Source organism: Fundulus heteroclitus, chromosome 19 (genome assembly GCF_011125445.2).
Source record: "Fundulus heteroclitus isolate FHET01 chromosome 19, MU-UCD_Fhet_4.1, whole genome shotgun sequence".
NCBI lineage: Eukaryota > Metazoa > Chordata > Actinopteri > Cyprinodontiformes > Fundulidae > Fundulus > Fundulus heteroclitus.
Window position 1 is genome coordinate 23116250 of NC_046379.1, and position 26635 is coordinate 23142884.

Genomic DNA, 26635 nt, shown 5'->3' on the forward strand with positions numbered 1-26635 from the left:
CCGCTCTAGTCTCCTGCCATCAATGAAATGCCTCCATCAAAGGTTTTTGGTTATGTTCTGTAGGGTTGCAGAGAAATGAACGAGCCGCATTTGTGGATATTGCATGGGTTTTGACTTTGCAACATTAAAGGAAGTGATTAGTGACGTCTAGAGTGACAAAATGAGTGAAACGAAATATAATAAAATAAAAACGTCCTTAAATATACATATTTTAATATAACACTGGAAATAAATCAACTAAATGGACACATATATCAATATGGTTCCATAATTGGATGTGAAGTTTATTCAAATTAAACTGTTTTGATCGGGTAACCTTCACAGTAAATCTATTTCAGACAAGTTTTCTTGACTTGAGCAGTGTTGGCTCACTGATTTTGACCAGTTGGGCTGCCGGATAAAATGCATTTGATCATGTGCAATAATTAGATGTGATTTTAGATCAAACGGTGATCAAATACAGATTTATTATTTTGGCCCCAACCACCATCATCTGCTCTGTTTTGGGCTGTTAGGAACATGCTTTGCACTAAGGTAATACTGTGGGCTTACTCAACTCATCATGTCATGTGCATGTTCTGGACAACTGGCAAGCATAGTGGCCAAAGAGGGAGTGGCCACTAGTGCAAGGACTAATGACTGCTTTCATGATTTTATTTGGCTGACTATTTAACAATAGGGAGGCATTTAATGTAACTGCTTATGGAGTTGTTTAATGTTCACAAAGTTACGATCCTGCTAAGCGTGTATGGATTTGCACTGAAACGTAGACTCTCTCCAAGGTTCTTGAGCTTGCCAAAATACTGTAGAGCAGGGGTCACCAACATGGTGACCGAGGTCACCAAGTAGTTCCCGAGGACCCCATGTGGTGCCCATGAGCCTTTTCTAAAAAAAAAAAAAAAAAGCACAATCCACCAATAAGCTGCATCTAAAAGTTTATTTTATTGCGTAACTCTTCCTATTTATTCACATTTGCATTTACATAGATTTTAAAATGACAAAGTATGAAAAATATGTTTGTTTTACAGAAATTTAAGGTGAACTCTGAATCTTCCTGTTCAAATGTCCGTAATGGTATCCCTTCATATGACACAACACCAATGAAGTTGCCCTCAGTTTCAAAAAGGCCTGACCCCTGCTGTAGAGGTTTTATCACCTGGCTAGAATATTTCTGTTTGTGTTGTTTATTTTTATTATTCAATATTTATTATGTAATTTAAAAAGAATTCACACATTCAAGACCTATCCATAATATTTATTATTAATTAATTCTTTTTTTTTTTTTTTTTTTTGCAAGATTACATCACTTATTAAGGATTTATTTTTGTATGGACTTGCGGCACCGCCTGGACTTCATATAATCAAAAGGACCAGACCAGACAACAATACTCAAAATCTGTTTGAAGCTCTTCATTGTTTTCAAATGACAGCTCCTGTCAGGATCAGCAGGAGCGGGGCTGGAAAAATCCCTCAGTAAAATCCAGCTTAGTTTTATTGTGTGTCTAAGAGCAAACACAAGCGGGAAACTTGAGGACTCGGGATGACAGCCACTTACTGTACACGGATGACGTTTCCCAGCGGTCACGTGACTCTTTACAGTAAGTCCAACATGGCAGATGGAGTAGGTCTTGCACGGTGACTAAAAGCAACATTTCAGCTGAAGCGGCCGAACCAAACTCCGCTCCACCGCGGTACATCCACGATGAGGGAGAGACAGAAGAAAAAGAAGGGGAGGACGTGGGCGGAAGCCGCTAAAACGGTATTCTTGGCTGTTTGTTCCTTCCGTTTGTTGTGGTTGTTTTCCTTGAACGCTCCCACTTGTTCAACTGTGTTGATGAGTTCATGACCTGCTGGTGGACACCAAATGTTGCGTACGCCGCGCGAGGCCTGTTGTGTTGACGGTCCAATGGCGGCGGGCTGCTGCTGTCACAAGCAGGGGAACTTACTTTCTGCCTGCCTTCTCCGAGGAGAAATGCAGCTTTGTTAATGTAACCTCGGTGCACCCAAGCACGCCTCTGAACCCGCCGCTGGCGTTTCATGCAAATAGCTGGACTGACAAATCCTCATCGGCTTGATTCGGATAGAGTAAGCACGAAGTGAGCACGTCAAGGGTGTGTTAGCCAGGTTAGCGGTGGCTAGCTCGTGCTAGGCTCGACAACTAGTTTGATTAGGTCTGGGGAGAATAAAATAAAGTTGGTCCTTTTTTTAAATAACCATAGTGGTTTTTACTGTTATTTTTCTGTCTTTTTAATTGGTGCCAGTCATTTTACTGCATGCCAACATGTCCAACGAGTCGTTAGCTTTCAGGCTAGTTGGACTAGCTTAGCATGCTAAGAAGTACTTAAAACATTAAAACTCTCAGAATAATGTCACAATTAAAACCCCTTACTGAGTTGTTGGGATCGTCATAGTCCATTGATATATGAGCTTCACCCTCAGTTAGTGTTTTTTTTAAAGAAATACAGGTAACTGGCAGCAAATAAATTGTTTTAATAACTTAAATTACCAAAATATAATGTTGCTGCAGGTTATAGTAGTATGGGAACCACAAAGTTGTTGAATGTAAAAGGCTGCAAAATGCGGTCAGTTTCACACTGACATAGAGGCAGTGCCCAAAACAAAAGTGTTCCACCCCTTGAACTTTTCAAGCTGCAAGGACAAACCTGTGTGTATTTGTAAAATTTGAGCAAATAATTGGTGGTTTTATAGGTAATTTATTTTTTACATGTATAAATCTCTGCAATAAACTGGCAACCTATCCAGGGTGTACAGCGCCTCTCACCCATTGACAGCTGGAGATAGGCAGCAGCTACCCCTCCCTACCCCAACAGGGATAGACTGTTAGAAAATGGATGGATGTATAAATCTGAAAAGTGTGGCATGCATTTGTATGCTGACCCCCTGGCAGTATCACGTTTTGCTGCACTTAACAGTGGCAAGGGTCTGCAAGCTCTGCGCATTCAGAGAAATAAAATGTTGCACATTGTTCTTTGGAGAACGGCTCAAACTCAGTCATATTGGATGGAGAACATCTGTGAATATCACAGTTCTGGTCAGGTCAAGTTCTCTTGAAAGAGAAAAACATTTTACAAGGCGGACTGCTGAAGGATGCTACATGCTAGCTATCGCTACTAGCTAATGCTGATCAGCTAATGCTGATTTTTTTTTTTTTTTTTTTTAGAACAACTAGAAGTTGGTAAAACTCTATTATCCGCCACAGTGCAGTAGGAAAGCTTGTGGGCGACATAAGCCAATGCTGCCTGTTTACATATTAGCTTCACAGAGAGTGCAATGATTGGCTGGTGTCAGGATGAGTTCTCCTGTCGAGCTGTGCTTCCACTCTGTTCTGTAACACAAACTAACACAGGAACATGTTATTCAACAAGCGTCTCAGTCGTCCAATAAATAGTAAAACAACCAAGCAAACTTTCACTCCCCCTCCCGCCTTAGTTCTCTGTTTAGTTGTAAAGCTACTGGAGGCTAATGTGGCTAATAGTAACACAGGTAATGGTGGATCCAGGCTGAAACTGACAATTAGAGCAAGAAAACAATAAGGAACCTGTAGCAACCTACCCGGCTGCTGTAGTTAAACACTAAAGAAAGTGTTATGGAAAACTACCAGACAGGCAGAAATTGTGCTGGGCTGCTGCTGAATACATTTGCATAGCGCAGATCCTTGTTCACACTGGGAACGTATGATTTGTATGCGGCATATCAGGCACAAGTGGAAGCACTGAGAAGCATGCTAAAGATGAGCAATTCTAATAAAACAAAATAATTGCATGCCCGCATCAAAGGTGCATGAATCCATAAAGGATATTAACATTTCTATCATTAGTGTTATCTGGTCTGCTGTTTTGCTAAACAAGGAAGTGACACTTAAATTATATTTCTCTAAATTACAGCTGAATTGTCCCCTACTTATTCATTGTGCCCTATTTGAGGGAAGTTAAAGTTAAGTTTGTCTTACTGTATGTAATCATATTTTTTTTGTTTGAACCAGAAACAACCCTGTGCCTTTTAAAAAAAAAAAAAAAAAAAAAAAAAAAAAAAAGTTGCCACGGTTTTAAAATTGGTATCAGGTATTGAGTTTTTCTTAGTATTGGTATTAGATTTTAGTATCGTGACCACCTGCAGGCCGTGCATTCTCGCCCAGCTAACCGATCTACTCCCCACTAAGTCAGCCATGCAGCTTCTCCTCCATAAAAAGCTGTTTTCCTCCATAGCGCATGAAGCCAACATTGCCGTTTCCTTTCCTAGAGCAAGAGAAGCTGCAGCAAACGTGCAAGCAGCCATTCTCAGACCGGCTTAGCATATTGTACATTGACCTTGTATACATCTGAAAGATGAAAACCCTGTTACCCACTGAAGTTGGTTAATGCTGTCTACACAGCTTAATGATGTGTAGAAAAGGCAAATTATTCAAATATAAACATGTTGAAAGAAAAAAAAAAGACTATTTTTGCATAAGGTAGTAAATAGCCTTGTGGGTAAAACTCTATATAAACTTGAAAGTGAAAAGTGTTCATGGGTTTTACCCTAAGAGCTCAGAATGAGTTCACACCTCTTTGTATATCCATGCTGTATTCAGCCATTACCATTTCAACAAGACCTAGTACTTAAACACTCAAGAACACAGTCAAGCCCCAAATTATTCACGTGCCTGGAATTAATTAAAAATAATGATCACTCACCCCTTTATTTGAAAAAAAAAAGCAAATCAAAAAAGAACAAAATAAAATTTTCTTTTATAGAAATATAGCAATAAAAACAGTATATAAGTAACTTCATATATAAACAATAGGCTAAAACACTATCTTGAATAAAAATCATGTTGTAGGAGAGAGGGATATCAACATTGATAGGACAGAAAATAATTAAAAACACTAAATATACTATAAAAAACTCTATAAAATAATCCAAACTGCAATCCAAACTGCATTTATACAGTTTTTTTTATATGATCAATTTTAACCAAAAAAATTAAATATAGACATATAATCTTATAAATATGTACATGGACTGATCGTCCAAGAGTTTGAGCTCATCAACAGAGATGGATCATCTAAATACCAAAGTAACCCTGTAAACGCTTGGTTAGTGATGATAACAAGGCTTTGATTACTCTGTCTATAAAGTTTATACTGCTAATTATATATATATAATATATATATAATTTATAATGTGCTGAAGTATATATATATATATATATATATATATATATATATATATATATATATATATATATATATATATATATATATATATATATAATGCATTTTTTTTTCTCCAATTTGTCCATTTTTGTCTAAATGAAAATTATTTTCAATCTAATCTAATCTGCCAAGGGTATGAATAATTCTGGGCATAATCGTACAAATACATACCAAAGTATGTAACAGTTGGTTTTTGGTTAATTTCTTCTGGTAGTTGAGTATTATGTTTAATTAAAACAATTTAAAAAGTGGTCAAATCTTGCATGTTTTTTTTTTCCTGAAGCTTTTGAATTAACGCCATATTTAAAATTTATTTTGGGTCTGATTAGGCCTGGGCCTTTTATTGTATAATTTTATCGTTATAAAAAATGTCTTATGATAAGAATTTGGGTTTATCTTGACAGCGATAAATTCCTATTAACAATGTCTAAGAGCATCAATAAATGTCAATAAAGTCCAAAATATAATTAAATATTAAAAAGTTACTGTGTGCTGTTAAGTGATTAAAAAAAAATCCCATTTCTTCATTTAACAGTTGTCCTGATGAAAATGTATTTTGTTTTAATATACGTTAAATGTGTTTTTAAAGGTCAGTGTTTGTGCTTATGGGACTGTAATTAACATGAAGTAAAAAAAAAGAAAGTTACCTAAAAAGACTACAAGAAACTGGCAGTAGTCTTTTATAATAATTTTATCGTGATAAAATTTAAAGTCTATATCACCCAGCCCAGGGTCTGATTTCTGTTACAGCCCGTTTACTTTAATTCACAAAAGATTATTGATTCTGAGCCAATAAAATAGCAGCAAGCTATTTACTGATTAAGAAGCTGCTCTACTTTATTATGTTTGGTGTTTATAGTTATTTGTTTTGTGTGTGTTTTATTATTTTAGGTTTTAGAGAAGTATCCTAATACCCCCATGAGCCATAAAGAGATCCTGCAGGTGATCCAAAGAGAGAGGCTGAAAGAAATCAGGTAAAGCACCGTTCATAGAGGCATTTGTACATTAAAAGGCAGCACCATGCCTGGCTCTCTCTTAATTCTTTCTCATGTTTTTTTTTTTGTTTTTTCCTGTTCATATTCACAACTAGTTTACTCAATAACTGTATTGGTTTCTTTTTGTTTCATTGTCACTGTTTTCATCCAGAAGGTAAGAACAGAAAAAGACCCCCCCCCCTTAACCCAACCCCACCCACCCCATCTAAACAACCTCACTGCATTCCCATATTTGTTCAGATTTATCTTTTGCATGTTGATGATAACATGTAGCAAAGGGAACACGGTACTCAACTCACTTATTTTTAGTTTACAACCATATAGCCACCTGCCGCTGCTGCAAAAACCTAAAAAAATTATATATAATTGTAAAAAAAAAAAGAAAAAAAAACAGATGAAGTTTTATGGGCAGCTTGTATTGATCTTTTGTTTCCCCAATAAATGTGACATAAAATCTTTCTTAATCTTTGCTTATTTCTATCTTCCCCCCCGCTCAGCGTACTAATTTATCATGCGAGTTAGCGTTGCAAAAACGCAGGTTGTAAGATAGTATTAATTACTTTGAATTTCTTACATGAATAATTACTATTTAGATTGCTCACTGTACACGATGTGGATTTTTATGTCAGAAAAGTGTGATCCTCGTAACGCGAGTTGCTCAAATTCAACCAACCGATCCCACGAGAAACGCGGGGCAGATATCCTCCCCTGACCTGTTGGTGATCCGAACTGTCACGAGACCCTGTGCATGACAACTCTGTGTCCTCAGATGTTTGATCAACCTTTATCTCGTTTTTAAACCTGCTACCTGACGTATTTAACGTTGCGTTACGCTTGTGGTTTTTATTTTTCTCTCATCTCCCAGTGGAACGTCGCCGCTGGCATGTCTGAACGCTATGCTGCACACAAACTCTCGCGGTGAGGAGGGGATCTTCTACAAAGTCCCAGGCAGAATGGGAGTCTACACGTTAAAGGTTAGTTAAGACACAAACCGCCTTGCAGAACGGTCCAAATCTCATATCTGGCCAGCGGTCAGACAGCCGTGCGCGTTTATACCCTAGAGACGCTCGCTCTAACAAGCACCCCAACGTCGCTGCGCGCTCGGATTGCTGTCTGCGTGCTGAAGTTGGTGGCACAAAAATAACGCCATAACCCTCCCGCCAAAAGAGCGACAGCGCCTTTTTTTTAAACACACGCATTAAAGGTGCCATGACATCGCTGTAGTTGATATTGCTGCATATGTAAATTATGCAAAGAATTTTATTAAAAAAACTGTGAGCTTGTTGTTTTGTCAGGCCGAATGTCCCTCCTCAGTACACTGCCAAAACAGAACTAAAAATAAGTTAAATTTTCTTAAAATAAGTGTATTTGTCCTTGATTTGAGCAGGTAAATAAGACTATTTGCCAATGGAATAAGATTTTTCCTCTTAAAATAGGAACAATTCATCTCCATCATCTTATTTCAAGTGCAGGATGTCTAATTATCTTATTTTAGGGGTAAAGATACTCATTCCATTGGCAAATAATCTTATTTACTGGCTCAAATCGAGGACAAATACACTAACTTTTAAGAAAATTTTACTTGTTTTTGCAGTGTAAAAGGGTTGGGTGTGGTAATGACATGCAGCTCTACCTAGCTGACTTCTCTCTGATTGGTTATACCACTCTGATTGGCTACAGCTCTGATTGGCTACCACTGGAGAGCTGAGGGCCGCGGTGCTCTACCCACAGCAGCAGAGTGCTTCAGAACCTGCTCATACGTTTCACACAAGACAGCGTTTACAATAATAACCTCACGGGTAATGACGGCGTTGTGGTCGCCACCCTCAGTGTCGGTACAGAAGTTTCTTTCAAAGTCAGTTGGTTCGAAAACCCCCGACTTGAATTTATTGCAGTAAATGGCGCTGAACACATGAACTTAACAGAGTCTCGTATTGGGCCGCGGTCAGGTGGTTTTAGGTTGGATGTTGGATATTCACACTCCTGCATTCGGCGGGAAGAGCGGATCCAGATAACGTGGAAGTATTTATGTTTCACTTTTATGCAAAAGTGACAGATGATTGTCATTTCTTCATTGTTCAGCTGGTGTGTTACAACAGAAAAGGACACTTTTTTTCTCCTTTTTTTCCCTTTTTTTCTTTTTTTTCTCTCTCTTTAAAAAAAAAAGACACATTTATTGATGTGAGGTCGGCTCGTGTTTGATTATTTGAACATACCGAGAACATTTGCCTAAGATGAGGATAATCACGTCTTTGTAAAGTGTGTTCATATAAACATTAAGGCTCGATTAACCACGGCTCCACGGTCATTTCCAGATGTCCAATTAAAACACTATTAGCCAAACGTTCTGTCTGCTGAAAACAAAAATCCACCTTCCTGGAAAACAGTTGTATGATTTTTTTTTTTTTTTTTTTTTCTTGTGAAACACATTTATTTTGCGACGTAGACCCACATTAATTGGGTCATCTGAATCAGATCCCACATGTGATCAAATAAACACAGAATCAAGCAATGGCCAAAATTAGCTTTAACTCTGGCAGATCTGGTTAAAGAGATTTTCATTAGAACAAGAAGCAGGCAGGAGACGAGGCATGTTTATAACAACTGTTAGACAGATGGAGACTGGAAGATAAAGATAGGAAGGTGTAGGGAGACGGATAAAAAGAGAGACAGGTGGATAAATCAGAGAAAGACGGAGAGAGTCTGCTCAAATAGAGCTGCATCCTACGATAGTAATGACCCCCCATTCCTTGGGGAAACACTGATATGTTGTAGAATCAGCGAGTCTGTGCAGTTTTTCATTTAAACCCTCTGGGATCCACATCATCAGTTTGTTGGGCCGTGTTTATTAGGGGTGCGACGGTTCATGTAGGTCTTGTTACGCATACATTGTTTCTGTGGTCACATTTCAGCACGGGTAAGTACAATAGGAAGAAGGAAAGATTAAAAAAAAAAAAAAAAAAAAAAAGGAAGATAACCTCCAAGAAAACAGAAAACCAAACCAGTGTTGTTGGTGACGAAGCTCTCAGGCAGCCTGGAACAGGCAGAATGTGTCGGTAAGGCGGGCGTCGATAGATGCTGCCTACCATGCTGGAGAGGCGATAACCAGACGATGATTTTATGATTGTTTAGGGGAAACTAGTGCAAGAAAACACTGAAAAGGCTACATTTTGCTTTCAGACTGTAACAAACAGAATGAAGGTTTCATAAATATGAAACCATAACTTTGGTTTTGAGCCAACAGGACGCTCTGGAGTTTTAATCTCGTTGGCAGCTAATGGTTAGCCAGTGGCAGCAGACGTGCTGAAGTGCTTACAAACCGTTTTGCATATCCTCTGTCACTGCTTCTTTTTCTATTGACAACCAAAAGTACTGCCACATGAATCGTTGAAAAAATCACGGAGGCTTTTTGAATGCTTTTGTACACTGCAAAAAGGGAACTAAAAGTAAGTAAAAATTTCTAGAAATTTGTCTATTTTTCATTTGAGCAGGTAAATAAGACTATTTGCCAATGGGATTAGTAGTTCTACCCCTAAAATAAGATAATTAGATATTCTGCACTTGAAAAATTATGCTGGAGATGAATTGTTCCTACTTTAAGTTCAAAAATCTTATTCCATTGGCAAATAATCTTATTTAACTGCTCAAATCAAGTGGGGGAACCACATTACGACAGGACTATGTTCCCCATAAGGCTTATTGGTCTTCAAAACGTTATATATAATTATATTTTCACCTGATAATGTAATCATATAAAGGTCCTAAGAACTGTAGGGGATATAAACGAGTACCAGACACGCTCTCAGAGCAGTCATCAAGCTTTCTAAATGGTTGCAGCTCTTTTCTCAATGAAATGTCCAGCCCTGTAAGAATGCAGTGGAGGTTCTTGGTTCTCCCCCTAAATAGGGTTTGGTTAAATGAGATTAGTTTGGCCTGCACTCACGTCAGGCTCGTCACATACTCCATGAACTCCATCCACGATCGCCTTCATTTGAACACACTCATGCCGTGAATGAGCCATTTTTCTCATATCAAAAACTGCAACTACAAACAATTTTTTTGTTTTACTTGAATGTGAAAGTAAGATATCTTGACTGAAGATGCGATCGATCAGACAAATAACCGATAGCTGATGTGAATGTTGTGTTTTTTTTTTAATTTTATTTGTAGATAACTCCTGACTTCTCTTCTCAGCGGTGTTTAGCTTCTTCCTCTGCGTCTGTTGGGTGACCGTGACTTCTTGTGTTTTGCCGCAGAAGGACATCTCAGAGGTGGTGAAGAAGCTGTCCGAGGAGGGCTCTGACGAGAGCAGCGACAATCTATCCGACTCCCGAAGCTCCGAGAACAGCGGCGCCGTTCCCCCGGAGGGCAGGAGAGGAAGGTGGATGCGAAGAGGTACTTTTTATGCCCCAGCAGATCAATTTCACGATGTTTTTTTTTCTCTCAGTTGAACTGAATTTGGAAGATTCACACGCAAAAACGAATATTTTTACTACATCCAGGAGCGCCTTTTAATTGTTGCTCATAAAAGAACAGCAGCTCTTGTTGGTGCTCAATACCCGCCTGGCAGGAATAAAGGAAGTATCAAGAGAAAGCATATCCAGATTGTCACGCAGCTCTTTATTCACTGATTTTTTAGCTGATTGGGTAGTGGGATGTGTTTTGTCAGTGAGCGTTAACGCCTCTTCTCAGCTGTTAGCAAGCCTAGTTGCACAAACACAGGAAGCCAGCTGCAATGACTGCAGTCAAGCTGAAGGAACGTGGCGCCTCCAGAAAGTCAGATTAAGTCGTCGTGTGTTTGTGGAATACACTGAGCGCCCAACATGATAGCGAAAGGTGGGTTTACTTTTCAACGTGAGTCACCCACAGAGCGGTCCGCCTTCACCAGCAGACTGGATTTACGGCCGTTTCTCCTCGTCTGGCTACCTCGCTGCTGTATTCCAGTGCCTGTTTGATCTGTATGTTAATGCGAGTCGGTGTAAGTTTGAAGAGAGCGTTTTTTTTTGTTTGTTAGGTGGTGATTATTTTGTGTTTATTATCTGCTACTTGGAACGTTTTCGGTTGAAACAGGAAGCAGAGTTTTCTCAGCGTGACCCGTGACCACTTCCTCATTGCGAGCGAGTGCGAAGCTGCCATGAAATGAGCGACGTTTACAGTTTGAGCAGGAGATCTGATGGCTCGTTACTGGGCTGACGCCTTTAAAGAAGTCCAGTGCTGGGAGTGTAGAAAAGCTGTTCACTTGTGTGACAAAAGGGGGGCTTAATAGAGCTCCTGCTGAGACGTTCCGCCCCTTTTTCATGAAGCGATAACTTAGACGGGTAATGTTATCTCCTTTTGTGCAACGGACAGGTTTCAGTTTCGCCAAAACAATAAAGCCCAGCTTGACTGTTTGCATACTCCCCTCAGGAAAGGAGTTTTTCACCTTTTTTTTCTGTTTCATAGTCCCCTCCAAGCTGCTGCAGTCGCAGCCGTCGTCTCCGCAGCCGCAGTGCTCATCGCCTCCCGTCTCCTCTAGTAAACTCATCTCCCCCTCACAGAAACACAGCAAGAAAGCACTCAAACAGGTATGTTTTTTTTTTTTTCTTTAATTTGATTTTTAAATCCTGTTACAGTGCGGTTAGCTTGCTTCCCATCAGCGCATATGTGTATTACTTGATCCTGGCTGCCACACCCTCTTATTTACGCCGCCCCACTCCTCAAAGCGCACATACATCCTGGTTCAGCATTTCAACATATTTATCGAACTGTCCTGGTCTTATTGAATCAGTTTGAAGCCCTAAAGTTTTAATGGTGGTCTTTATTAACGTTTCACTAGATTCACCTAATTGTTTTAGCATGATGCAAGGGCTTGCAAAAAATACCAAAAAGTGTGTTGTTGTTTTTTTTCACATTTTGTCACATTACAACCTCCTGACTGACTGGTTTGTAGTGCCACCTCACAGCTGAAGGTTTTTGGGCTATTTTCCTACCAGCTTTTGTACATCTCTGGACAGAACATCTGTCAGGAGTCTTGCCACTGATTCTGCACTAAATGCACTAAGGTCTGGACTTTAACTAGGCCACTTTTAACACGCGGGTGTGCTTTGATCCAAACCATTTTTTTGTAAGTCTGAATGCATGCCGGCTGTTCTCCTGATGGAAGGTGAACGTCTGAGCCAGTCTCAGTCTTTTAGCAGGTTTTCTTCAACACCTCCCCTGGATTTGGATCTATCCTTCTTTCCGTCAGCTCTGACTGGCTTCTGCATCCCTTTTGAAGAACATCACGATGCTGCCAAACCGTGTTTCCCGATGGAGACGCTTAGCCCAGATTGATGTGCCGTGTTAGTTTCCACCCCACATAGCGTTAAGCATGTAGGCCAGAAAATTCAGTGCTCTTCACATCTGGCCAGGGCACCTTCTTCCTCATGCTTTTTTTGGACTTTTTATGGCTTTTGTTATGAATTATGAATTGTGAGTGAACAGTTGTCCTCCAACCTGAGCCGTGTATCTCTGCAGCTCCTCATGAGTTACAATGCGCCTCTCTCCTGTTGCTCTGATTAATGCTCTCCATCTGCTTTGGTGATTGGCTGTCTTGGTAGGTTTTGCTGTTGGACCGTAGTTTTTCCATTTTCTGCTCGATGCATTGAGCAGAGCTCTGGAAGATGTTCAAAGCTTGTGTGGATATTGCTTTATAATCTAACCCTGCTTTAAGCATCTCTGCTAATGTTGCCCCTGGAATGAGCTGAATTAAACTTCAAGAGATTAAACTTCAAACTTGAATTTTCCTTGCTCCATATGACTTCTTGGGGGAATTGTTTTAATGTGATGCAGGGATATCAGCTTAAATTGGGCAAATACAAATGCATACCCTACTTCACAGATTTGTACTTTAAAAACCTTTTCAAAAGAATGGATCTTTCCACTTCCCCACTGTGAACTATTTTGTGTTGATCAACATAAATCCAAGTCTTTTTAAAGAGTAATTGGACAAGATTTGAAAAAGATTCAGGATGTAAATGCCTTAGCCAGGCATTTAATTTCAGTCAACTTCAGCCGGCTCGCTAATATTTCCACACTCAGATTTGTCTTTTTCTTTTTGCAAAAGATTGTTGTGTACGGAGATCATGGCAAGGTATCAGATGTGCGTTGCATTGGTACTATGCCTTGTTAACGTTATGAATTTGAAAATAAATACACTTCATTGAGTTTACAGACGACTTCTGCCTCTGTTGTACAACTTATGTTGTATTGTTGTAAGGTTAGGCCCTGCAGGAAAAGTTGCAAGAACACTTGAAATTGCAAGCATTTTCATTTTCATCTTACACTGTTTGGCATTTGTTTCTTCTTTTGCTTCTTTGATAGGCGCTGAAGCAGCAGCAGCAAAGAAATCAGCGCAGACAGGGTGGCATGCCAGCCATCTCCAGTTCGAGGCTGCTACTAAAGACCATCAAAGACATGGCAGAAAACATTACAACAAAAACTGGTAGGTTGCAACCGTCAACCAGTTACGTACAACACCAATTGATAGCAATGTGCTACATCCTTTTTGTGCTCCTTTTGCACTATATTTAATTTTATAAAATAACTCATTTTCAATACTCGTGGTGATGCTGCTCTTCAGTGTTGTCACAGGTATAAAATGGCTCAATACTTTAGAGAGTAACAACTAATAGCCCAGTCACAGCAGTGTACGTGTGTGTGTGTGTGTGTGTGTGTGTGTGTGTGTGTTGGACTTCCATGCCGTCCAAATATTTTTGGCATTAACCTGCATATATTCACTGCTGATTTGTGATTCATGCCACTCAAATATGACGGCGTTAAATTTAGCGAGTACCTATGATTTGACCACTTGGTGGCACGCCGTATACTTTGAATAGAACGTCGAAGGTTTAGCCTGAGATATGTCCGTTTTCCTTTATTCCCTGCTCGACTCAGCTCTGTTTGATGCTGTCTGGGTCGTTTTCTATACCAATGGAGTACCACCTCAACGTGGGTGGGGTTGTCATAGCAAGGCGGCCTGGAAAGAGGACTTGTACACGACAAACCACCTAGTAGTTCCACCTTGCAAAAAATGCCTGCATCTCGCCGTTGGAGCATGCTTTTGATTTCAGTGTTTTCTTTTTCTTAATGCGCTTAGGCTTTGTTTTTAAAATCGCTGGTTTGATTCTTTTAACTAAGTCGCTCTCCTGACTCAGTGGGTGATGCCAACCCCCCAGCCAGCAAGTGAGACCGGCAGTCTTCTTACGTCACATTTTCAGCTGAACTCGGCTCGCCTGAGTAGAAACTAAAAAAGGAGCTGGTACCGAGCGAGCACCAGCTCCTAATGGAAAACTCTTAAAAAATTAGAAACACTGGCTGTTTTTACATGCACAAAATTTCACAATCTTTAAAAAACAAGAAATAATCGGATTGTACCGTTTATATGGGCACACAATCAATTAATCCGATCATAATGAGCGTTTATATGCGCTTTGCTTTATTCAAAATAGAACCACTCAAGCATGCACAGTTATCAAGTTTCCCTAAAAAAACACAGATGAAGAAGAACTTCCGTCTTTGCTAAAAAATAGAAAATAGCAAACAAAGCAGTATTATACAAGTTTGTTTTTCTTTCGAGCACCCAGGCTGGACTTTCACCAGCTTCTAATTACGGTTGAGGCGTTACTGAATATATAGCAGTTTTGAGCTTGTTTAACATTTTGAACAGAAAGTTTGTATCAGGAGTGCTGACAGCTTTGCTTCCCGACGTATTTCCGCCACTCACCAACATGGAAATACATCACGTTTTATGACGGGCGCACATGCGCACTCTGGCCAGTTTGCCTCATTCAGAATAACTCGATCCTGACGGCCGTTTACGTGCATGTTGATGGGATTATCAATCGGCATAAACCACCCCTCTCATTTGGATTAAAGTTACATTTTGATTGAGCTTAATCCAAACACAATATTTGGATTATCTCGTTTACACGACGCATTTTTATTCCGATTACTTTTGTTCATGTAAACGTAGCTACTCTGACTGCAGCTTCACTGTTAGTTGTCCTGCAGATTCACAAAGCTTCTCTATGTTTTGTCCAAGCAGAGATGTGCCACCCTGTTGTACCCAGAAAAGTCCCCCAAAGGTCTGGTCGTCTCAACACAGGTAGGTCAAACAAAAGGTGTTATATAAACTAGGATTAGTAGTTTTTGGGTGATGTAGTTGTTCTTTTGGGGTGGCTATGTTTTAATAAGCAGAAAAATGGCCCTCGATTGACTAATTGGCCCAATAAGGGTACTACTATAATAATTTTTATGCTGTTGAAGATCTTTACCAAATATACCACGCCCACGTGACCAAACTGGTTCGTCTGTGGTCACAGAGAGCTTAGCACTTAGTAATATATGGATCAGAAGATGCTATGTGACTGATGGATTAAAACATTTAAATTGGATATTTTTTTTTTTTTATCCATATAATGGAAAAAATGTATTTTCATTATTTGGATAAGTGGATAACCGGTTCAAACTACTAAATGCACCCAAACGGCCACGCTGCAACAGAAAAACGGAGCAAAAAAAAATGCTGCAATCACAAAAAATAGGATTATGCACACTCCAAAACACAGACAAAAACAATTTGGGGAAAAAAAATGCAAAAAATAAAATAAAAATGCTGCAAGGACCAAATAAAGGTTAAAAAAGCTGCAACTTCACCCTAAAAACGGAAGAGCGCCAGACTACTAGGGGGAGTAAGACACCAAGTGATTTGGGAGCAGGCCATCAGTAAAGACATCAAGGCAGTGGTCTCAAACGTATCCTCAGGACCGGTGTCCTGTAACTTTTAGATGTTTCTCTTGCCCTACACACCTGAATCAAATGGCTAAACTACATCACTAGCACGGAGTCGAGCTCTGCTAATGATCTCACGCTGGAGTCAGGCGTGTTCGTATAAAAGGTGCAGGAAGCGGTATGAGACCGCTGCATCAACAGAATCCTCAGAAGACAGTTGGAGGCAGGAAAGAAAATTTACGTTTTCATTCAGATCGGGGTTTTTTTTGCATGTTGTGGATGTAGTCTTTATCAATATTACAGCACATTGGCCTATTCACATAATTTTAGCGTTCTGATCTTGATCTATTCCCATTACTCCCCCTAGTGGTGTGGCGCACTTCCATGTTTTTAGAATGAATTTTTTTACATGGTGTTTTCAGGACTTGCAGCACATTTCATTTTGCTTCTGTTTCCTGTGATTGTAGCATTTTTCTTTTGCAGCGTTTTTCTGTCTCAATTGTTTTTTTGCGTTTGTGTGTTTCGGGAGTTTGCATCGCTCATGTATGTGCAGCACTCTTGGCCGTTTGTGGCGCGCTTGCACCTGCCGGCCACCACACTTCAGTGACGGGAAACAAGTTTATAACTATTTCTTTAACATTTAATTACAGTAATTATGCGTTTTGTGTATTGATAAAAATCCATTGCATTGGTAGAAAAAAAAGACTTTTGCAAACAAACCACCTAAGATGCCGATTGTTACTGTTTTGCTGAATTTCTCCTGTGTCACATCTATGTCCTGTTTTGTGTTAAAAGGGCAAATAAAGCGCACACGGTGTAAAATAGACGTGGAAACGCCAGACTCTATTTTGGTTAACACCAACCTGAGAGCACTCATCAACAAGCACACCTTCTCAGTCCTGCCTCCTGACTGCCAGCAGAAGTTGGTCAAGCTCCTGCCTGAAGTCGACCGCCAGGTGGCTTTCACATTATACGTCCTCTTTTTACCTCTGTTGCGTTGACAGTCACTAAATGCATAAAGTGTCATACTGCAGCAAATCTGTGGTCCAGCTAGTCAAACTCTGACATAATGTTATTATGTAAGGCAGAAGTTTTGTTCAAAGCCCTGAATGTAGTTTACTGACTCTTGAATGTGCAGTCAACGTTCCAATGCAGTGATGGTAATTATTAAAAGATTAGTCATCGCTTTGTGCCTCTTCTCTGCAGGCTTGCTTGGACGGCCTTCTGAAGGTCACAAGCTCGGCTTTGAACAACGAATTCTTTGCATCGGCGGCACAGTCTTGGAAGGAGAGGCTGGCTGAAGGTTAGTTGCTTGGCGCCCAGTTGACAACAGCATTCATTTCTCATATAAAGAAAGAGAAAAAAAAAAATCAGTCTCCAAGGTGAGCCTGTGATGCTTTTTCTTTTTCTAAAATAAAATAAACCTTTTCTCCTTTTGTAGGGGAGTTCACGCCCGAGCTGCAGCTCCGAATGCGTCAGGAAATTGAGAAGGAAAAGAAAGTTGAGCACTGGAAGGAGGCTTTCTTCGAAAATTATTACGGGGAAAAGTAGGTTCTCTTATACAAGTGGAGTTGTTCACAATTATGTAATTATCACATCCAGACTAGGTTTGATTGCTTGGAAAATGTCTTTGTTATGAAGCCTAGATCAAGACCGTACGGCCACACCGATCCAGGTCATTTAAGAAAAGTACCAGCCGATGCTAATTCCTAATCCCATACCAGGATTCTTAAAGTACCGACTTGCACATAAGGTGCTGAATATACAGTAAAGTTCTTCACCCCAGGAGAAGGCATGGGCCAAGTCTACGATACACCAAGGTTTTTTTTTGAAGAAAATAGGGTTTTGTTGTTGCTGCGCACTGCCTGTCAGCTGGTTGAAGAAAACAGCACCAACCAAAGACCGACTTGATTATTTGCAGCTTGTAGTGCTTTTTAAATTCAAGAGAAAAACAGAGCATGATATTTGCCACAATAAACCCTAGGTTTCAGACTGAAAAAGACCAATACAGTAAGCGTTATTATGAATGAGTTATACTATCCTGGCAGCAGTGGCAATAAATGTTGCTTTTCTGTTATTATTGAATACACTGGGGTCATAGAAGGTAGTCTTTGCACCCCTCAGATCATAGTTTTACAAGAAACATGCAACCAGGAACGGCTCCACCAAAGATCACTTTCTTTCCTTTCACATCATACAACTCGACTGGCGACAACGTTTGCCTTGTGGGGGTTCAGGTCATGGAGCCAGGGCCGCCAAAGAGGCGTGGCACACAACTCTCGGCATTCATCTCACACAGCACTAAGCTCTAAATCAGGATCCTCCATTCCAGCAAAGGTTGCTGTGTGGCATATTATCATCATCATCAGATTCTGCTGATTAACACGTTACTCGGGTCACATGGGGACATCAGAGGATGACATGATGTCTCTGTTCTGTGCTCAGCATCAAACTGAGGAGCTGCTGCTGATGCCTTTGCTTTTTATACCTTATACCCGTTCCACAGTACTGCTTTATTGTAACCATTAAGGTTAGCCGGTTATGTCTACCTCCTCAAGTGGATCAGGATTTCAGAAAGCTGGGCTAAGGGATATCCAGAGTAACCTCTGCGGTAAATTCCTGCATACACTGGCTTTTCCGTTTCAGAAAGCCTGGAAACCTTTATCCTGACTTCTAATTATGACAACAAATTACTCCATGATACAACCTTGCTTTGTAGCAGGGTTGTTTGGGTTAACTCTGAGTTTTCCTACTTATTACCTGAGATCTGCACAAGGAAGTGTCGGAAAAGGCAGGTCCTTTTCTGGAGGAGCCTGTATGCTGGAGCGCAAATACGCCTCAGAAATCTCTGTCAGGAGAGGCTGATCAGACAACGATTAAATGTCTTTATCATTTCTGGATTCATATATTTTCAAGCGTTACTGTTTTTCGCCACTGTCATTGATTTAATCTTAATATTCTCAGCCGCACATCGCTCTTATAGCACAACGAGGGGATGCACTAAGTTTCTTTGTGCTGCTCTTCGTTTTTATGCCAGCGGCAGGTTTTTATTAACATAGGAGATGCATAAAATCCTTCAGTGGCAGCTTTATGTCGCACTCTCAGGAATGGTACTGTTGCACTCAGAGTTTAATGGTGTTTTATAGTCAGAGACCCACAAGATTAATAAAAGAATTATGCAGAATGAAAGTAATTTATTTTGTATCAAATTTTGAGACTTCCAGCTCTAATTTTCCATTCATATAGTTTTAGGTTTCATTGGCTGCATCACACTCACAATCCTAAAATCCTAATTACACTCGCGGGAAAAGCTTCTTATTTCCTGCCGTTTCCATGGTGAATCACGTTATCTGTATTTCATTGATGAGGGCTGCTTTGATGTTTGTGTTCAACTCAGGGTTGGTTGGACGCTGAGTTTAGTTACCTGACTGATATCACCTGTTCTGAAACCAAAATGCTGAGTATGATGGAGTGAGGTAGAACTACTCAGAGCAGCTTTTTACTCAGGGTAGATCGGCCGTTCCTTCTGAAACGGGGCCCTGGGGTGAAAGTGTTGGTGGCTCGGTTTAAAACCATATTCTAACCTTTCAGTTGTGAGGTGTAATAAACACATGTAGATTACAGCATGAAAGGTTGATATGAAATTCTTTCTTATTGCTGTCTGAGCGCTTTAGATGCTTTCTAAGTGCTTTTTGTCATCTTACTCAGAGAGTTAGCCTCTTTGAGCACCACCTCGAGCAGTAGTCAAGATGCAGAGAGCGGCAGCTCATCTGCTTATATTTTCTTTTAAGCGCTTCAAAGTGCAGATATGCTAACAACCCTGGTTGACTTCTACGGTGCGGCTGACAGTCAGCACACTTCTGCCTGCTTTTTCAAAGAAACCTTGACCTGTGGTAGGATATAAGGCTGGGTAATATATTGAGAGTGTAAAAATATCGAGAGTTTTTAAAAAGAGATATAAGATGAGTTTATATCATTCGTATATTGCGTTATAATTATATTTTTATATATTCCAGAAGGTTATATTTCATTCGTTTCTTATATTTATCTAAAGCTGAGCCCGTGAGACATTTGGGATAAAGCTTTGATTCAGAGATACCGTTTTATAATTACTTCATGTAAAGCAAAACCTATTCAGATGAAGACTGTATGTCAGCATTCAGACTTAAAGTATTGAGATATTTTTGGTTTCATGATGCCCAGCCCTAGTCGGATGTTATTAACATGGCTAATAGCCTAATTGCACTATTAGATAGCTATTTGATAAATATTTCTTTTCCTGAAAGAAATCAGTCATTAACTGGAATCTATTGGAAACCCAAAGTATAGTTTTAGTACAAGTTTTATGGCATAAATAACATTGAGGAAGACCATTATTGACACTCTTTACAAGGACGATTGAACGCCACAAAGGCTCATTGGTGCTGAAACTGTCTGTTTTAGAGTAAAAGGACAAAAATGTGGTAGAGAAAGGTGAACATCCTCTTAAAGATGGGCTTTAAGAGGATTCCAAAGTAAAGCCCCTTCAGAAGTTTTAAGACGACTCCCAGGGCGTGTACTGCAGCTGCAGTCAGTGCTACATGAGCCACAACACAGACTTCTCCAGGACGTGCTCACTATGCCGAATCCTAGACTGCGTCAGAGGTGTCCTAACTGGGCTGGGGACGAGAAGGACCGGGCTGTTGCTAAGTGCTCCAAAGTCCTTCTTCCACAGCATAATCAATTGTGCATTTCATTCCAAAACCAAGGTGGTCTCCATTAGTATTCAAATAGTCAGAAACTGAATTTTGGGTTTTCATTAGCTGTACGCCTTATTTAGCCGTTTTAGCTGAAATAAGCGTCTGAAATGTATCACTCTGTAATGATGCTGTCTAATGAGTTCTTGAATTTAATTGGTGAAATAAATTAACTTTTCAATGATTTTCCAAGTGATTGGATGTGGCTATATTTGCTTTTACTTGCAACTGAAATATTGCTGTTTTTTTTTCTATCACCATAAGCATGTAAACCTAAACAGATGTTCTCAAAGGTAGATGGTTCCAACAAAGGGGTTGTGTTGCATCGACGAGGACGTCGCACGTCCTAATATTTGTGACTTAATGTTGGAGAAAGGAATCTTTAAATTTTTCCCTTCTCTCCCTCCGTACAGCTCAGGCCTCAGCTATGAGGAATCCAAAGAGCTGATAAAGCCCGATGTGAATAAGGAGCCCGTCAGGCGGCGGCCTCCTGCTTGTCACACAAATCCAGCTGCTCCGTCTCTGGAGGACAGAAAGAGCACGAAGGACTGCGTTCAGACGGATGCTGCCGCTAAGGACAAGAGGCCAACTGAGAAATCACTGGAACCTCCGAAGGAGCTGCCCAGACACAGAGAGTCCGTCCCCGCCACAGAGCCCATGAAGACACGGCGGTCACATGCGGAGGATCGAAAGCTGAACACAGCGGCGCAGGCTAGGCCGGCGGCGGCCGTAGAGGCGCCAGAGGCCGAGAAACCGACCGAAGAGAGCCCGACGATTACGCCTCCCGAGAAGCAACACGCGGAGGAAAAGGAGGAGAAGAAAGCCGAACGGCCCGAGTCTCCGGTGAAGAAAAGCCCTCCTCCTCAGGCCGGTGCCGACACGAAGGACGATCAACCGGGCACTGTGGTTAAAGCGGCTGTCGAGGACCAGGAGGTCACCTCAGAGCCCAGCGGCGGCTCGGACGGCCAGAAGAGGAAACCGCTCAATGAGGCAGAAGGTGAAGTAACGCCTGAGAAAAGACCTCGTCTGTCTTCCATGTCCTCTGTGTCTTCGGTCTCCTCAGCATCTCCATCAGCATCATCCATATCCAGCCCTGCCACGCCATCACCAACCAGTCAGAGGGTCCCGCCTCTCAAGGTGAGAACACACGCAGGCTCCATGCATCCTCACTTTGAACATGATGCTCCAGAAGTATTCAGAGTTAATCAGATTAAAGCCACTAAATTCCCTCTTTCTCACGGGGATTCGATGTTATAGGCCAAGCGCAAACTTTTGAGAGCTTTTAAGACCAAAGGTGAACTTTTAGCCCAAGATTTGAATGACTATCTGAGGGTCGTCTTCCAGCAGGACAACAACCCTTAATGCAAACCAAGCATCGTCACACAGATCTGTGATAACCTTCGATAGAACATTGCACTTTCAGCATTTTGCCGTTCTCCTTATTTTCAGTAGGACTCCAGCTGTCCTTGAGAAAATCAGTGGCCACAAAGCATCAGGACCCAAATTCAAATGTGGAGAGATTTCAGATTGGTCTTCACAGATTCTCTCCTTTTGGTCTGACTGAGCTTTAGCCGGAGAAGAATGCAGTGTGGTGGCCGAGTACATAAAATTCAGAAGTTTATGGTTGTAATTGAAAAAGATGTTTAAAGGTGAGAATAATTCTGCGAAAGCGCTGTAGCTTGGGTCGTTGTGGTTTGTTATGGTTTCCTAAAGGAATTCTGCTTTATTCTCCCCAATTTGTAAGAATATGTTTGTCTACCTGTAGGGGGTTTTCTTTTCTTTTCTTTTATTTAAACAAACGTTGCTCTCTTTTCAGATCCCGGTGTCGCGAATTCTTCCTGTTCCTTTGTCACCGAGCCAAGTGTCGCCAAGGACTCCCCTCCACGGCCCGCTCAGCAGCCCGGGGCGTACCGGCGCTCGCACTTTGGCTGACATCAAAGCCAAAGCTCAGCTCGCCCGGGCACAGAGAGCTGCCGCCGCCTCGCTGTCATCCGGATCAAAGGGAGCGGTGCCAGGCCCGGGGCCCGGGGGAGGCAGCGGTGGCGATCAGAGGCAGCCATCGCCCAGCCTCAGCCTCAGCCTCAGCCCAACGTCCCCACAGGCTTACCCCAGGTTACCATCCACCACCAGCAGCCATCCGTCTCCTGCTCCATCTCCTTCGCTCAGCTCAAATCAGACGTCTCAGTCAAGAGCAGCTGATGACCGGCACAACAGTCATTTTGCTGGGACCGTCATAACAGGGCTCCAGAGCGTCCAAAGGAGCTCAGAGGCTTCGGCGGAGCTTTCATCCGTGCCGGCTGCGTCGGATAAGGACGCTCCACCAAGTGTGGTATCACTAACCAGAACCAGTTCTTGCATTCCTGCAAACAACCCCCTTGTGACACAGTTGCTGCAGGGAAAAGAAGTCCCACTGGATCAGATCCTCCCAAAACCGCTATCCAAGGTGGACATGAGGGTGTCGAACCCGGCCTCTGGGAGTAGGGGCAAAGCGCCGCATCTCGTCGACCACAGGGGAACCGGTACAGCTGGACGCGCCGCGGGTCTCCCAGAACACAGCAAACTTCACAGGGAGCTTCCTGATAAGGAGACCCAAGAGCAGATCCTTCAGACTCTAATGCAGAGAAAGGCCCAACAACAGAGCCAGCCGTCTGGAGGTCAGACGCCGCACAGCGTTCCACAAATGCCACGCGCTGAGGAGCGTCAGGAGCAGTCCAGAGTTTTGCTCGGCTTCTTGGGCCGAAGGAAGATCCCCAGGCCTGCCATGACTGGCCACTACCTGCTCAACGTGTCCACGTACGGCAGGGGGTCAGAGAGGAAGAAGGGTCCCAACAAGTCTGTGTCCGCTCTAAAAAGGGAAAGCACGGCGGGAAAGGAGGCGGCTAAGAAGGATGAGCCCGTCAAAGGTTTCACGCCCGTCACGAGGGTAAAAACTGAGCAGCAGGGATGCGCGGTCGCCAGGTCCGACGACGCAGCAACTTTTCAGCATCGCTCCAGTGTAAAGACTGAGCCCGGAGCCGGCGGTCACGACAGCAGCCCCTCTGCAAAAGCCAAAGACGCCAGCCCCTTTTCTCCGTCACACCGCAGTCACCTCGAACTCCGCAGCAGCAATCAAGGAACCTCTGAGCCATATCTCACCCACGCGGACCCAAGTCACCAGCAGCCGACCGCCTCGCAGAGAACGCTTGACAATCAGGAAGCCGCGGTGGCCTCCAGCTACGGCGGCACCATCAGCATGTCCGTACCTCACGCTCTGAACCACAACACTGCGGGCGGCGGCTCCTCCACGTCCTCGTCGGAGGTCAGCGCCGGCGGCATCTGCGGGAGCGTCATGTCGTTCTCGGTGACTGTCACCACAATACCAGCCGGTCACACGTTGGACCACAGCAATCAGGTCGAGCCCTCGCGCGAGCAGGCCTTCATGGAGGGCTCCAACATGGAGGACGTCCAGTCCAAATGCTACTGCCGACTGAAGGCGATGATCATGTGCAAAGGCTGCGGAGCTTTCTGCCACGATGACTGTATCGGCCCTTCAAAGCTGTGTGTGTCGTGTTTAGTGGTACAATAATACTAGATTAATAAGGACTGAGTTATGTAATGGTTTCATTAGGCATGGGCCGGTACGTACAACTGAATATCAGGGTCACTATGAAGAAAAACAAAAAGAATTACTGTATTTTTTGGATCGTAAACCGCACCGAATTTTAAAAGGCACGCTAAATATTCTTCCCAAGAGCGTAATATCACTCCGCCCCTTCACGTGCTCAGCTCTCTCCTGAGAGGGAGAGCTATCCGTCTCTGTCAGGAGGACAGAGTAGATGGACCACACTGCCCTGTTTCTAACATAAAGCTAAAATAAACGTAACTTTTATATTGAATTAACTTCCTAGTTTTGTTTAAGCTAGCGGGTACTCCAGGTGCAGGCTGCCTTACATAAATGCACTTTTAGTTTAGACATTACAGTCAGGCAGTCTTGTAGACAGCTCAGGGGTCCTATCAGGTAGTGGCACAGTGTACTGTAATGCTCCAAATATCCATTGAGCGGAGCGACTTTGTTGCTAACCAACGTCATACACATTTTAACAGATTTTTGAACGCATTTTACCACATAAAATCAGTCAGTAAACACAACAGCAATCATATTATACAAATTGCACCGGGTTATAAGGGGTATCTTCAATTTTTCTTAGGGGATTTAAGGAATTTTAAGTGCGCCTTATTGTCCGAAAAATATGGTAGAAGTATTTCTGGCGTCTATCCATTTCAACAAAAAGTATAAAAGTCAGATTGTTTATAAAAATCAAAGTGTGTAAATATCCAGAAAAAATACATTTTCAAGAAGGAAAGCCAAAATGTTGAAGATATGGTCAAAATTTAAAGGTATATTGCCACGTCGATGAAAGACTAGTTTAAGACCTAAAATGTGAATTTTTATTTTTAAGTTTTTAGGACCCAACAACAACTTTGCTCCATGGAAATATGACAAACAGATATTAGCTGCTTAACCAACCATGCTGGCTGCTTTGGTAGCGAGCCTGCAGTCTGTTGCTTAACCGACAAACTGGCTAGCTGCCTGAACTGTAAATTTTAAAATGCCGTTGGAGTAATGATTGATGGTCGTGTCTGTAGAGTAGAAGTCCGTATCGCCAGAGAAACTCTGGTCACTCCAGTAATTTCTCTGACCTCTAATCAAAACGAAACTGGAACACGATGACGAACAATCTAAGACTTTTAAAATTTTTGGGATACCTTGAAACTGGTGACCGGCCCATGCCTAAACTTTCTATGTTGTTGAGGCGCAAAATGGCATCAGATTATTTTAAAATCCATACAGAACGTAATGAGAGATGTTAACTGCAAAAGCCAGGATGCGATCGCTGCTGGAAAAGCAGCGACGGTCTTGTTTTTTCCATCCGCGTCTGTTTTCAGCCAATCAATTTTCAGTCCGTTTAGTCGTCTGTCAGATATGAGGGATCTTACATTCAACAATGTTTGCACTCAGCTAGATTAGTCTATATTTTTATAAAAACGAAATATATGTATGTATGTGGGTGTGTATGTGTGTGTGTAGTTTTTAAAAAAGGAGAGAAAGTGAATGTTGCTGTTTTTAGGACTTTATGACTGTTCCGTGTTGAGACTGAACTTTTTATAGCTGGGTAGTAAGAACGGGCACCACAGAGGGTTGTATCATGGGTTGTACAGTACCTCCTACTTGCAACTAATGCATGTGTGGCAGGGAAGTAACAATTTTATATAAAAGGTACAATATTACAGAGCACACTATTTAAGAAAAAAAATATTGGATTTATAAGTTTATTAAAGAAATGCGTATAAAATATGGTAGAATTTCAAAGGTTCTACAAAAATCTACCCATGTGGATTGCACATTATAGTAATGATAATAATAATAATGGTATCAAGCCAAGGCATCTGCAAAGCATAAAGATGTAAAGTTGTAACTCAACATAGCACTTAAATTGAAACAATTTAAATAGAAAATGCCTTTATCTTCCCTCTTAATTTTTTTTCCCCCATATCAGAGACAAGTCTTATGTCAACTACTACTGTTTTAAAGCCACATTTTCTCGCCCTAAAACCGTTTTGTAGATAAACGTCCCACGCGTTTTTGGTTTTTTTTCTATCGTTCTGCATCTGTACAGACTGATAAGCTGCGGCTAAAAGTTGAAAGGAAAAAAACAAAACAAAAAAACACTCAAGGTAAAGGGAGAAAATGAAGGCGTTTATTTCACTGTAAATACTAGATGTAGGTGTTCAATATTTTGTTTGTGCTGCACACCTTGCTTAAGTATATCCACTTTCTTTAGTAGAAAAAGATATTTGACATTGAAACGAACATGTTGTATAGTCAAAACGATTGTAGGTTTTCTAAAATGATCTGGAGGTACAATAAGTCACAAATTTATAGACGAGTTTAACAGTT

At 41.5% G+C, this 26635-nt stretch overlaps 1 protein-coding gene across 4 annotated transcripts; it reads left to right on the forward strand.

The window, feature by feature from the left end:
• Positions 1-1564: 1564 nt before the first annotated feature.
• On the forward strand, positions 1565-24662 carry asxl2 (ASXL transcriptional regulator 2). Of its 4 annotated transcripts, XM_036150601.1 has the most exons (13): positions 1565-1759; positions 6108-6190; positions 6363-6365; positions 7077-7185; positions 10468-10606; positions 11654-11775; positions 13553-13673; positions 15276-15335; positions 16757-16917; positions 17168-17264; positions 17403-17508; positions 21111-21834; positions 22514-24661. In XM_036150601.1, exons 1-13 carry the CDS (start codon positions 1703-1705, stop codon positions 24260-24262), a joined length of 3531 nt encoding a protein of 1176 aa, XP_036006494.1. In that variant the 5' UTR covers positions 1565-1702; the 3' UTR covers positions 24263-24661. The 4 variants fall into 4 exon arrangements, with proteins under 4 accessions (XP_036006494.1, XP_036006495.1, XP_036006497.1 ...); XM_036150602.1 differs by lacking the exon at positions 6363-6365 and having other exon boundaries at positions 1566-1759; XM_036150604.1 differs by lacking the exons at positions 1565-1759; positions 6363-6365; positions 7077-7185 and having other exon boundaries at positions 6123-6190.
• The last annotated feature ends 1973 nt before the right edge of the window (positions 24663-26635 follow it).

Coding starts and splice junctions, on each gene's coding strand:
- asxl2 (XM_036150601.1), top strand. CDS start 1,703: ATGAGGGAGAGACAGAAGAAAAAGAAGGGGAGGACGTGGGCGGAAGCC. Junction 13,674..15,275: donor AAACATTACAACAAAAACTG/GTAGGTTGCAAC, acceptor TTGTCCAAGCAG/AGATGTGCCACCCTGTTGTA. Junction 15,336..16,756: donor GTCTGGTCGTCTCAACACAG/GTAGGTCAAACA, acceptor TTGTGTTAAAAG/GGCAAATAAAGCGCACACGG.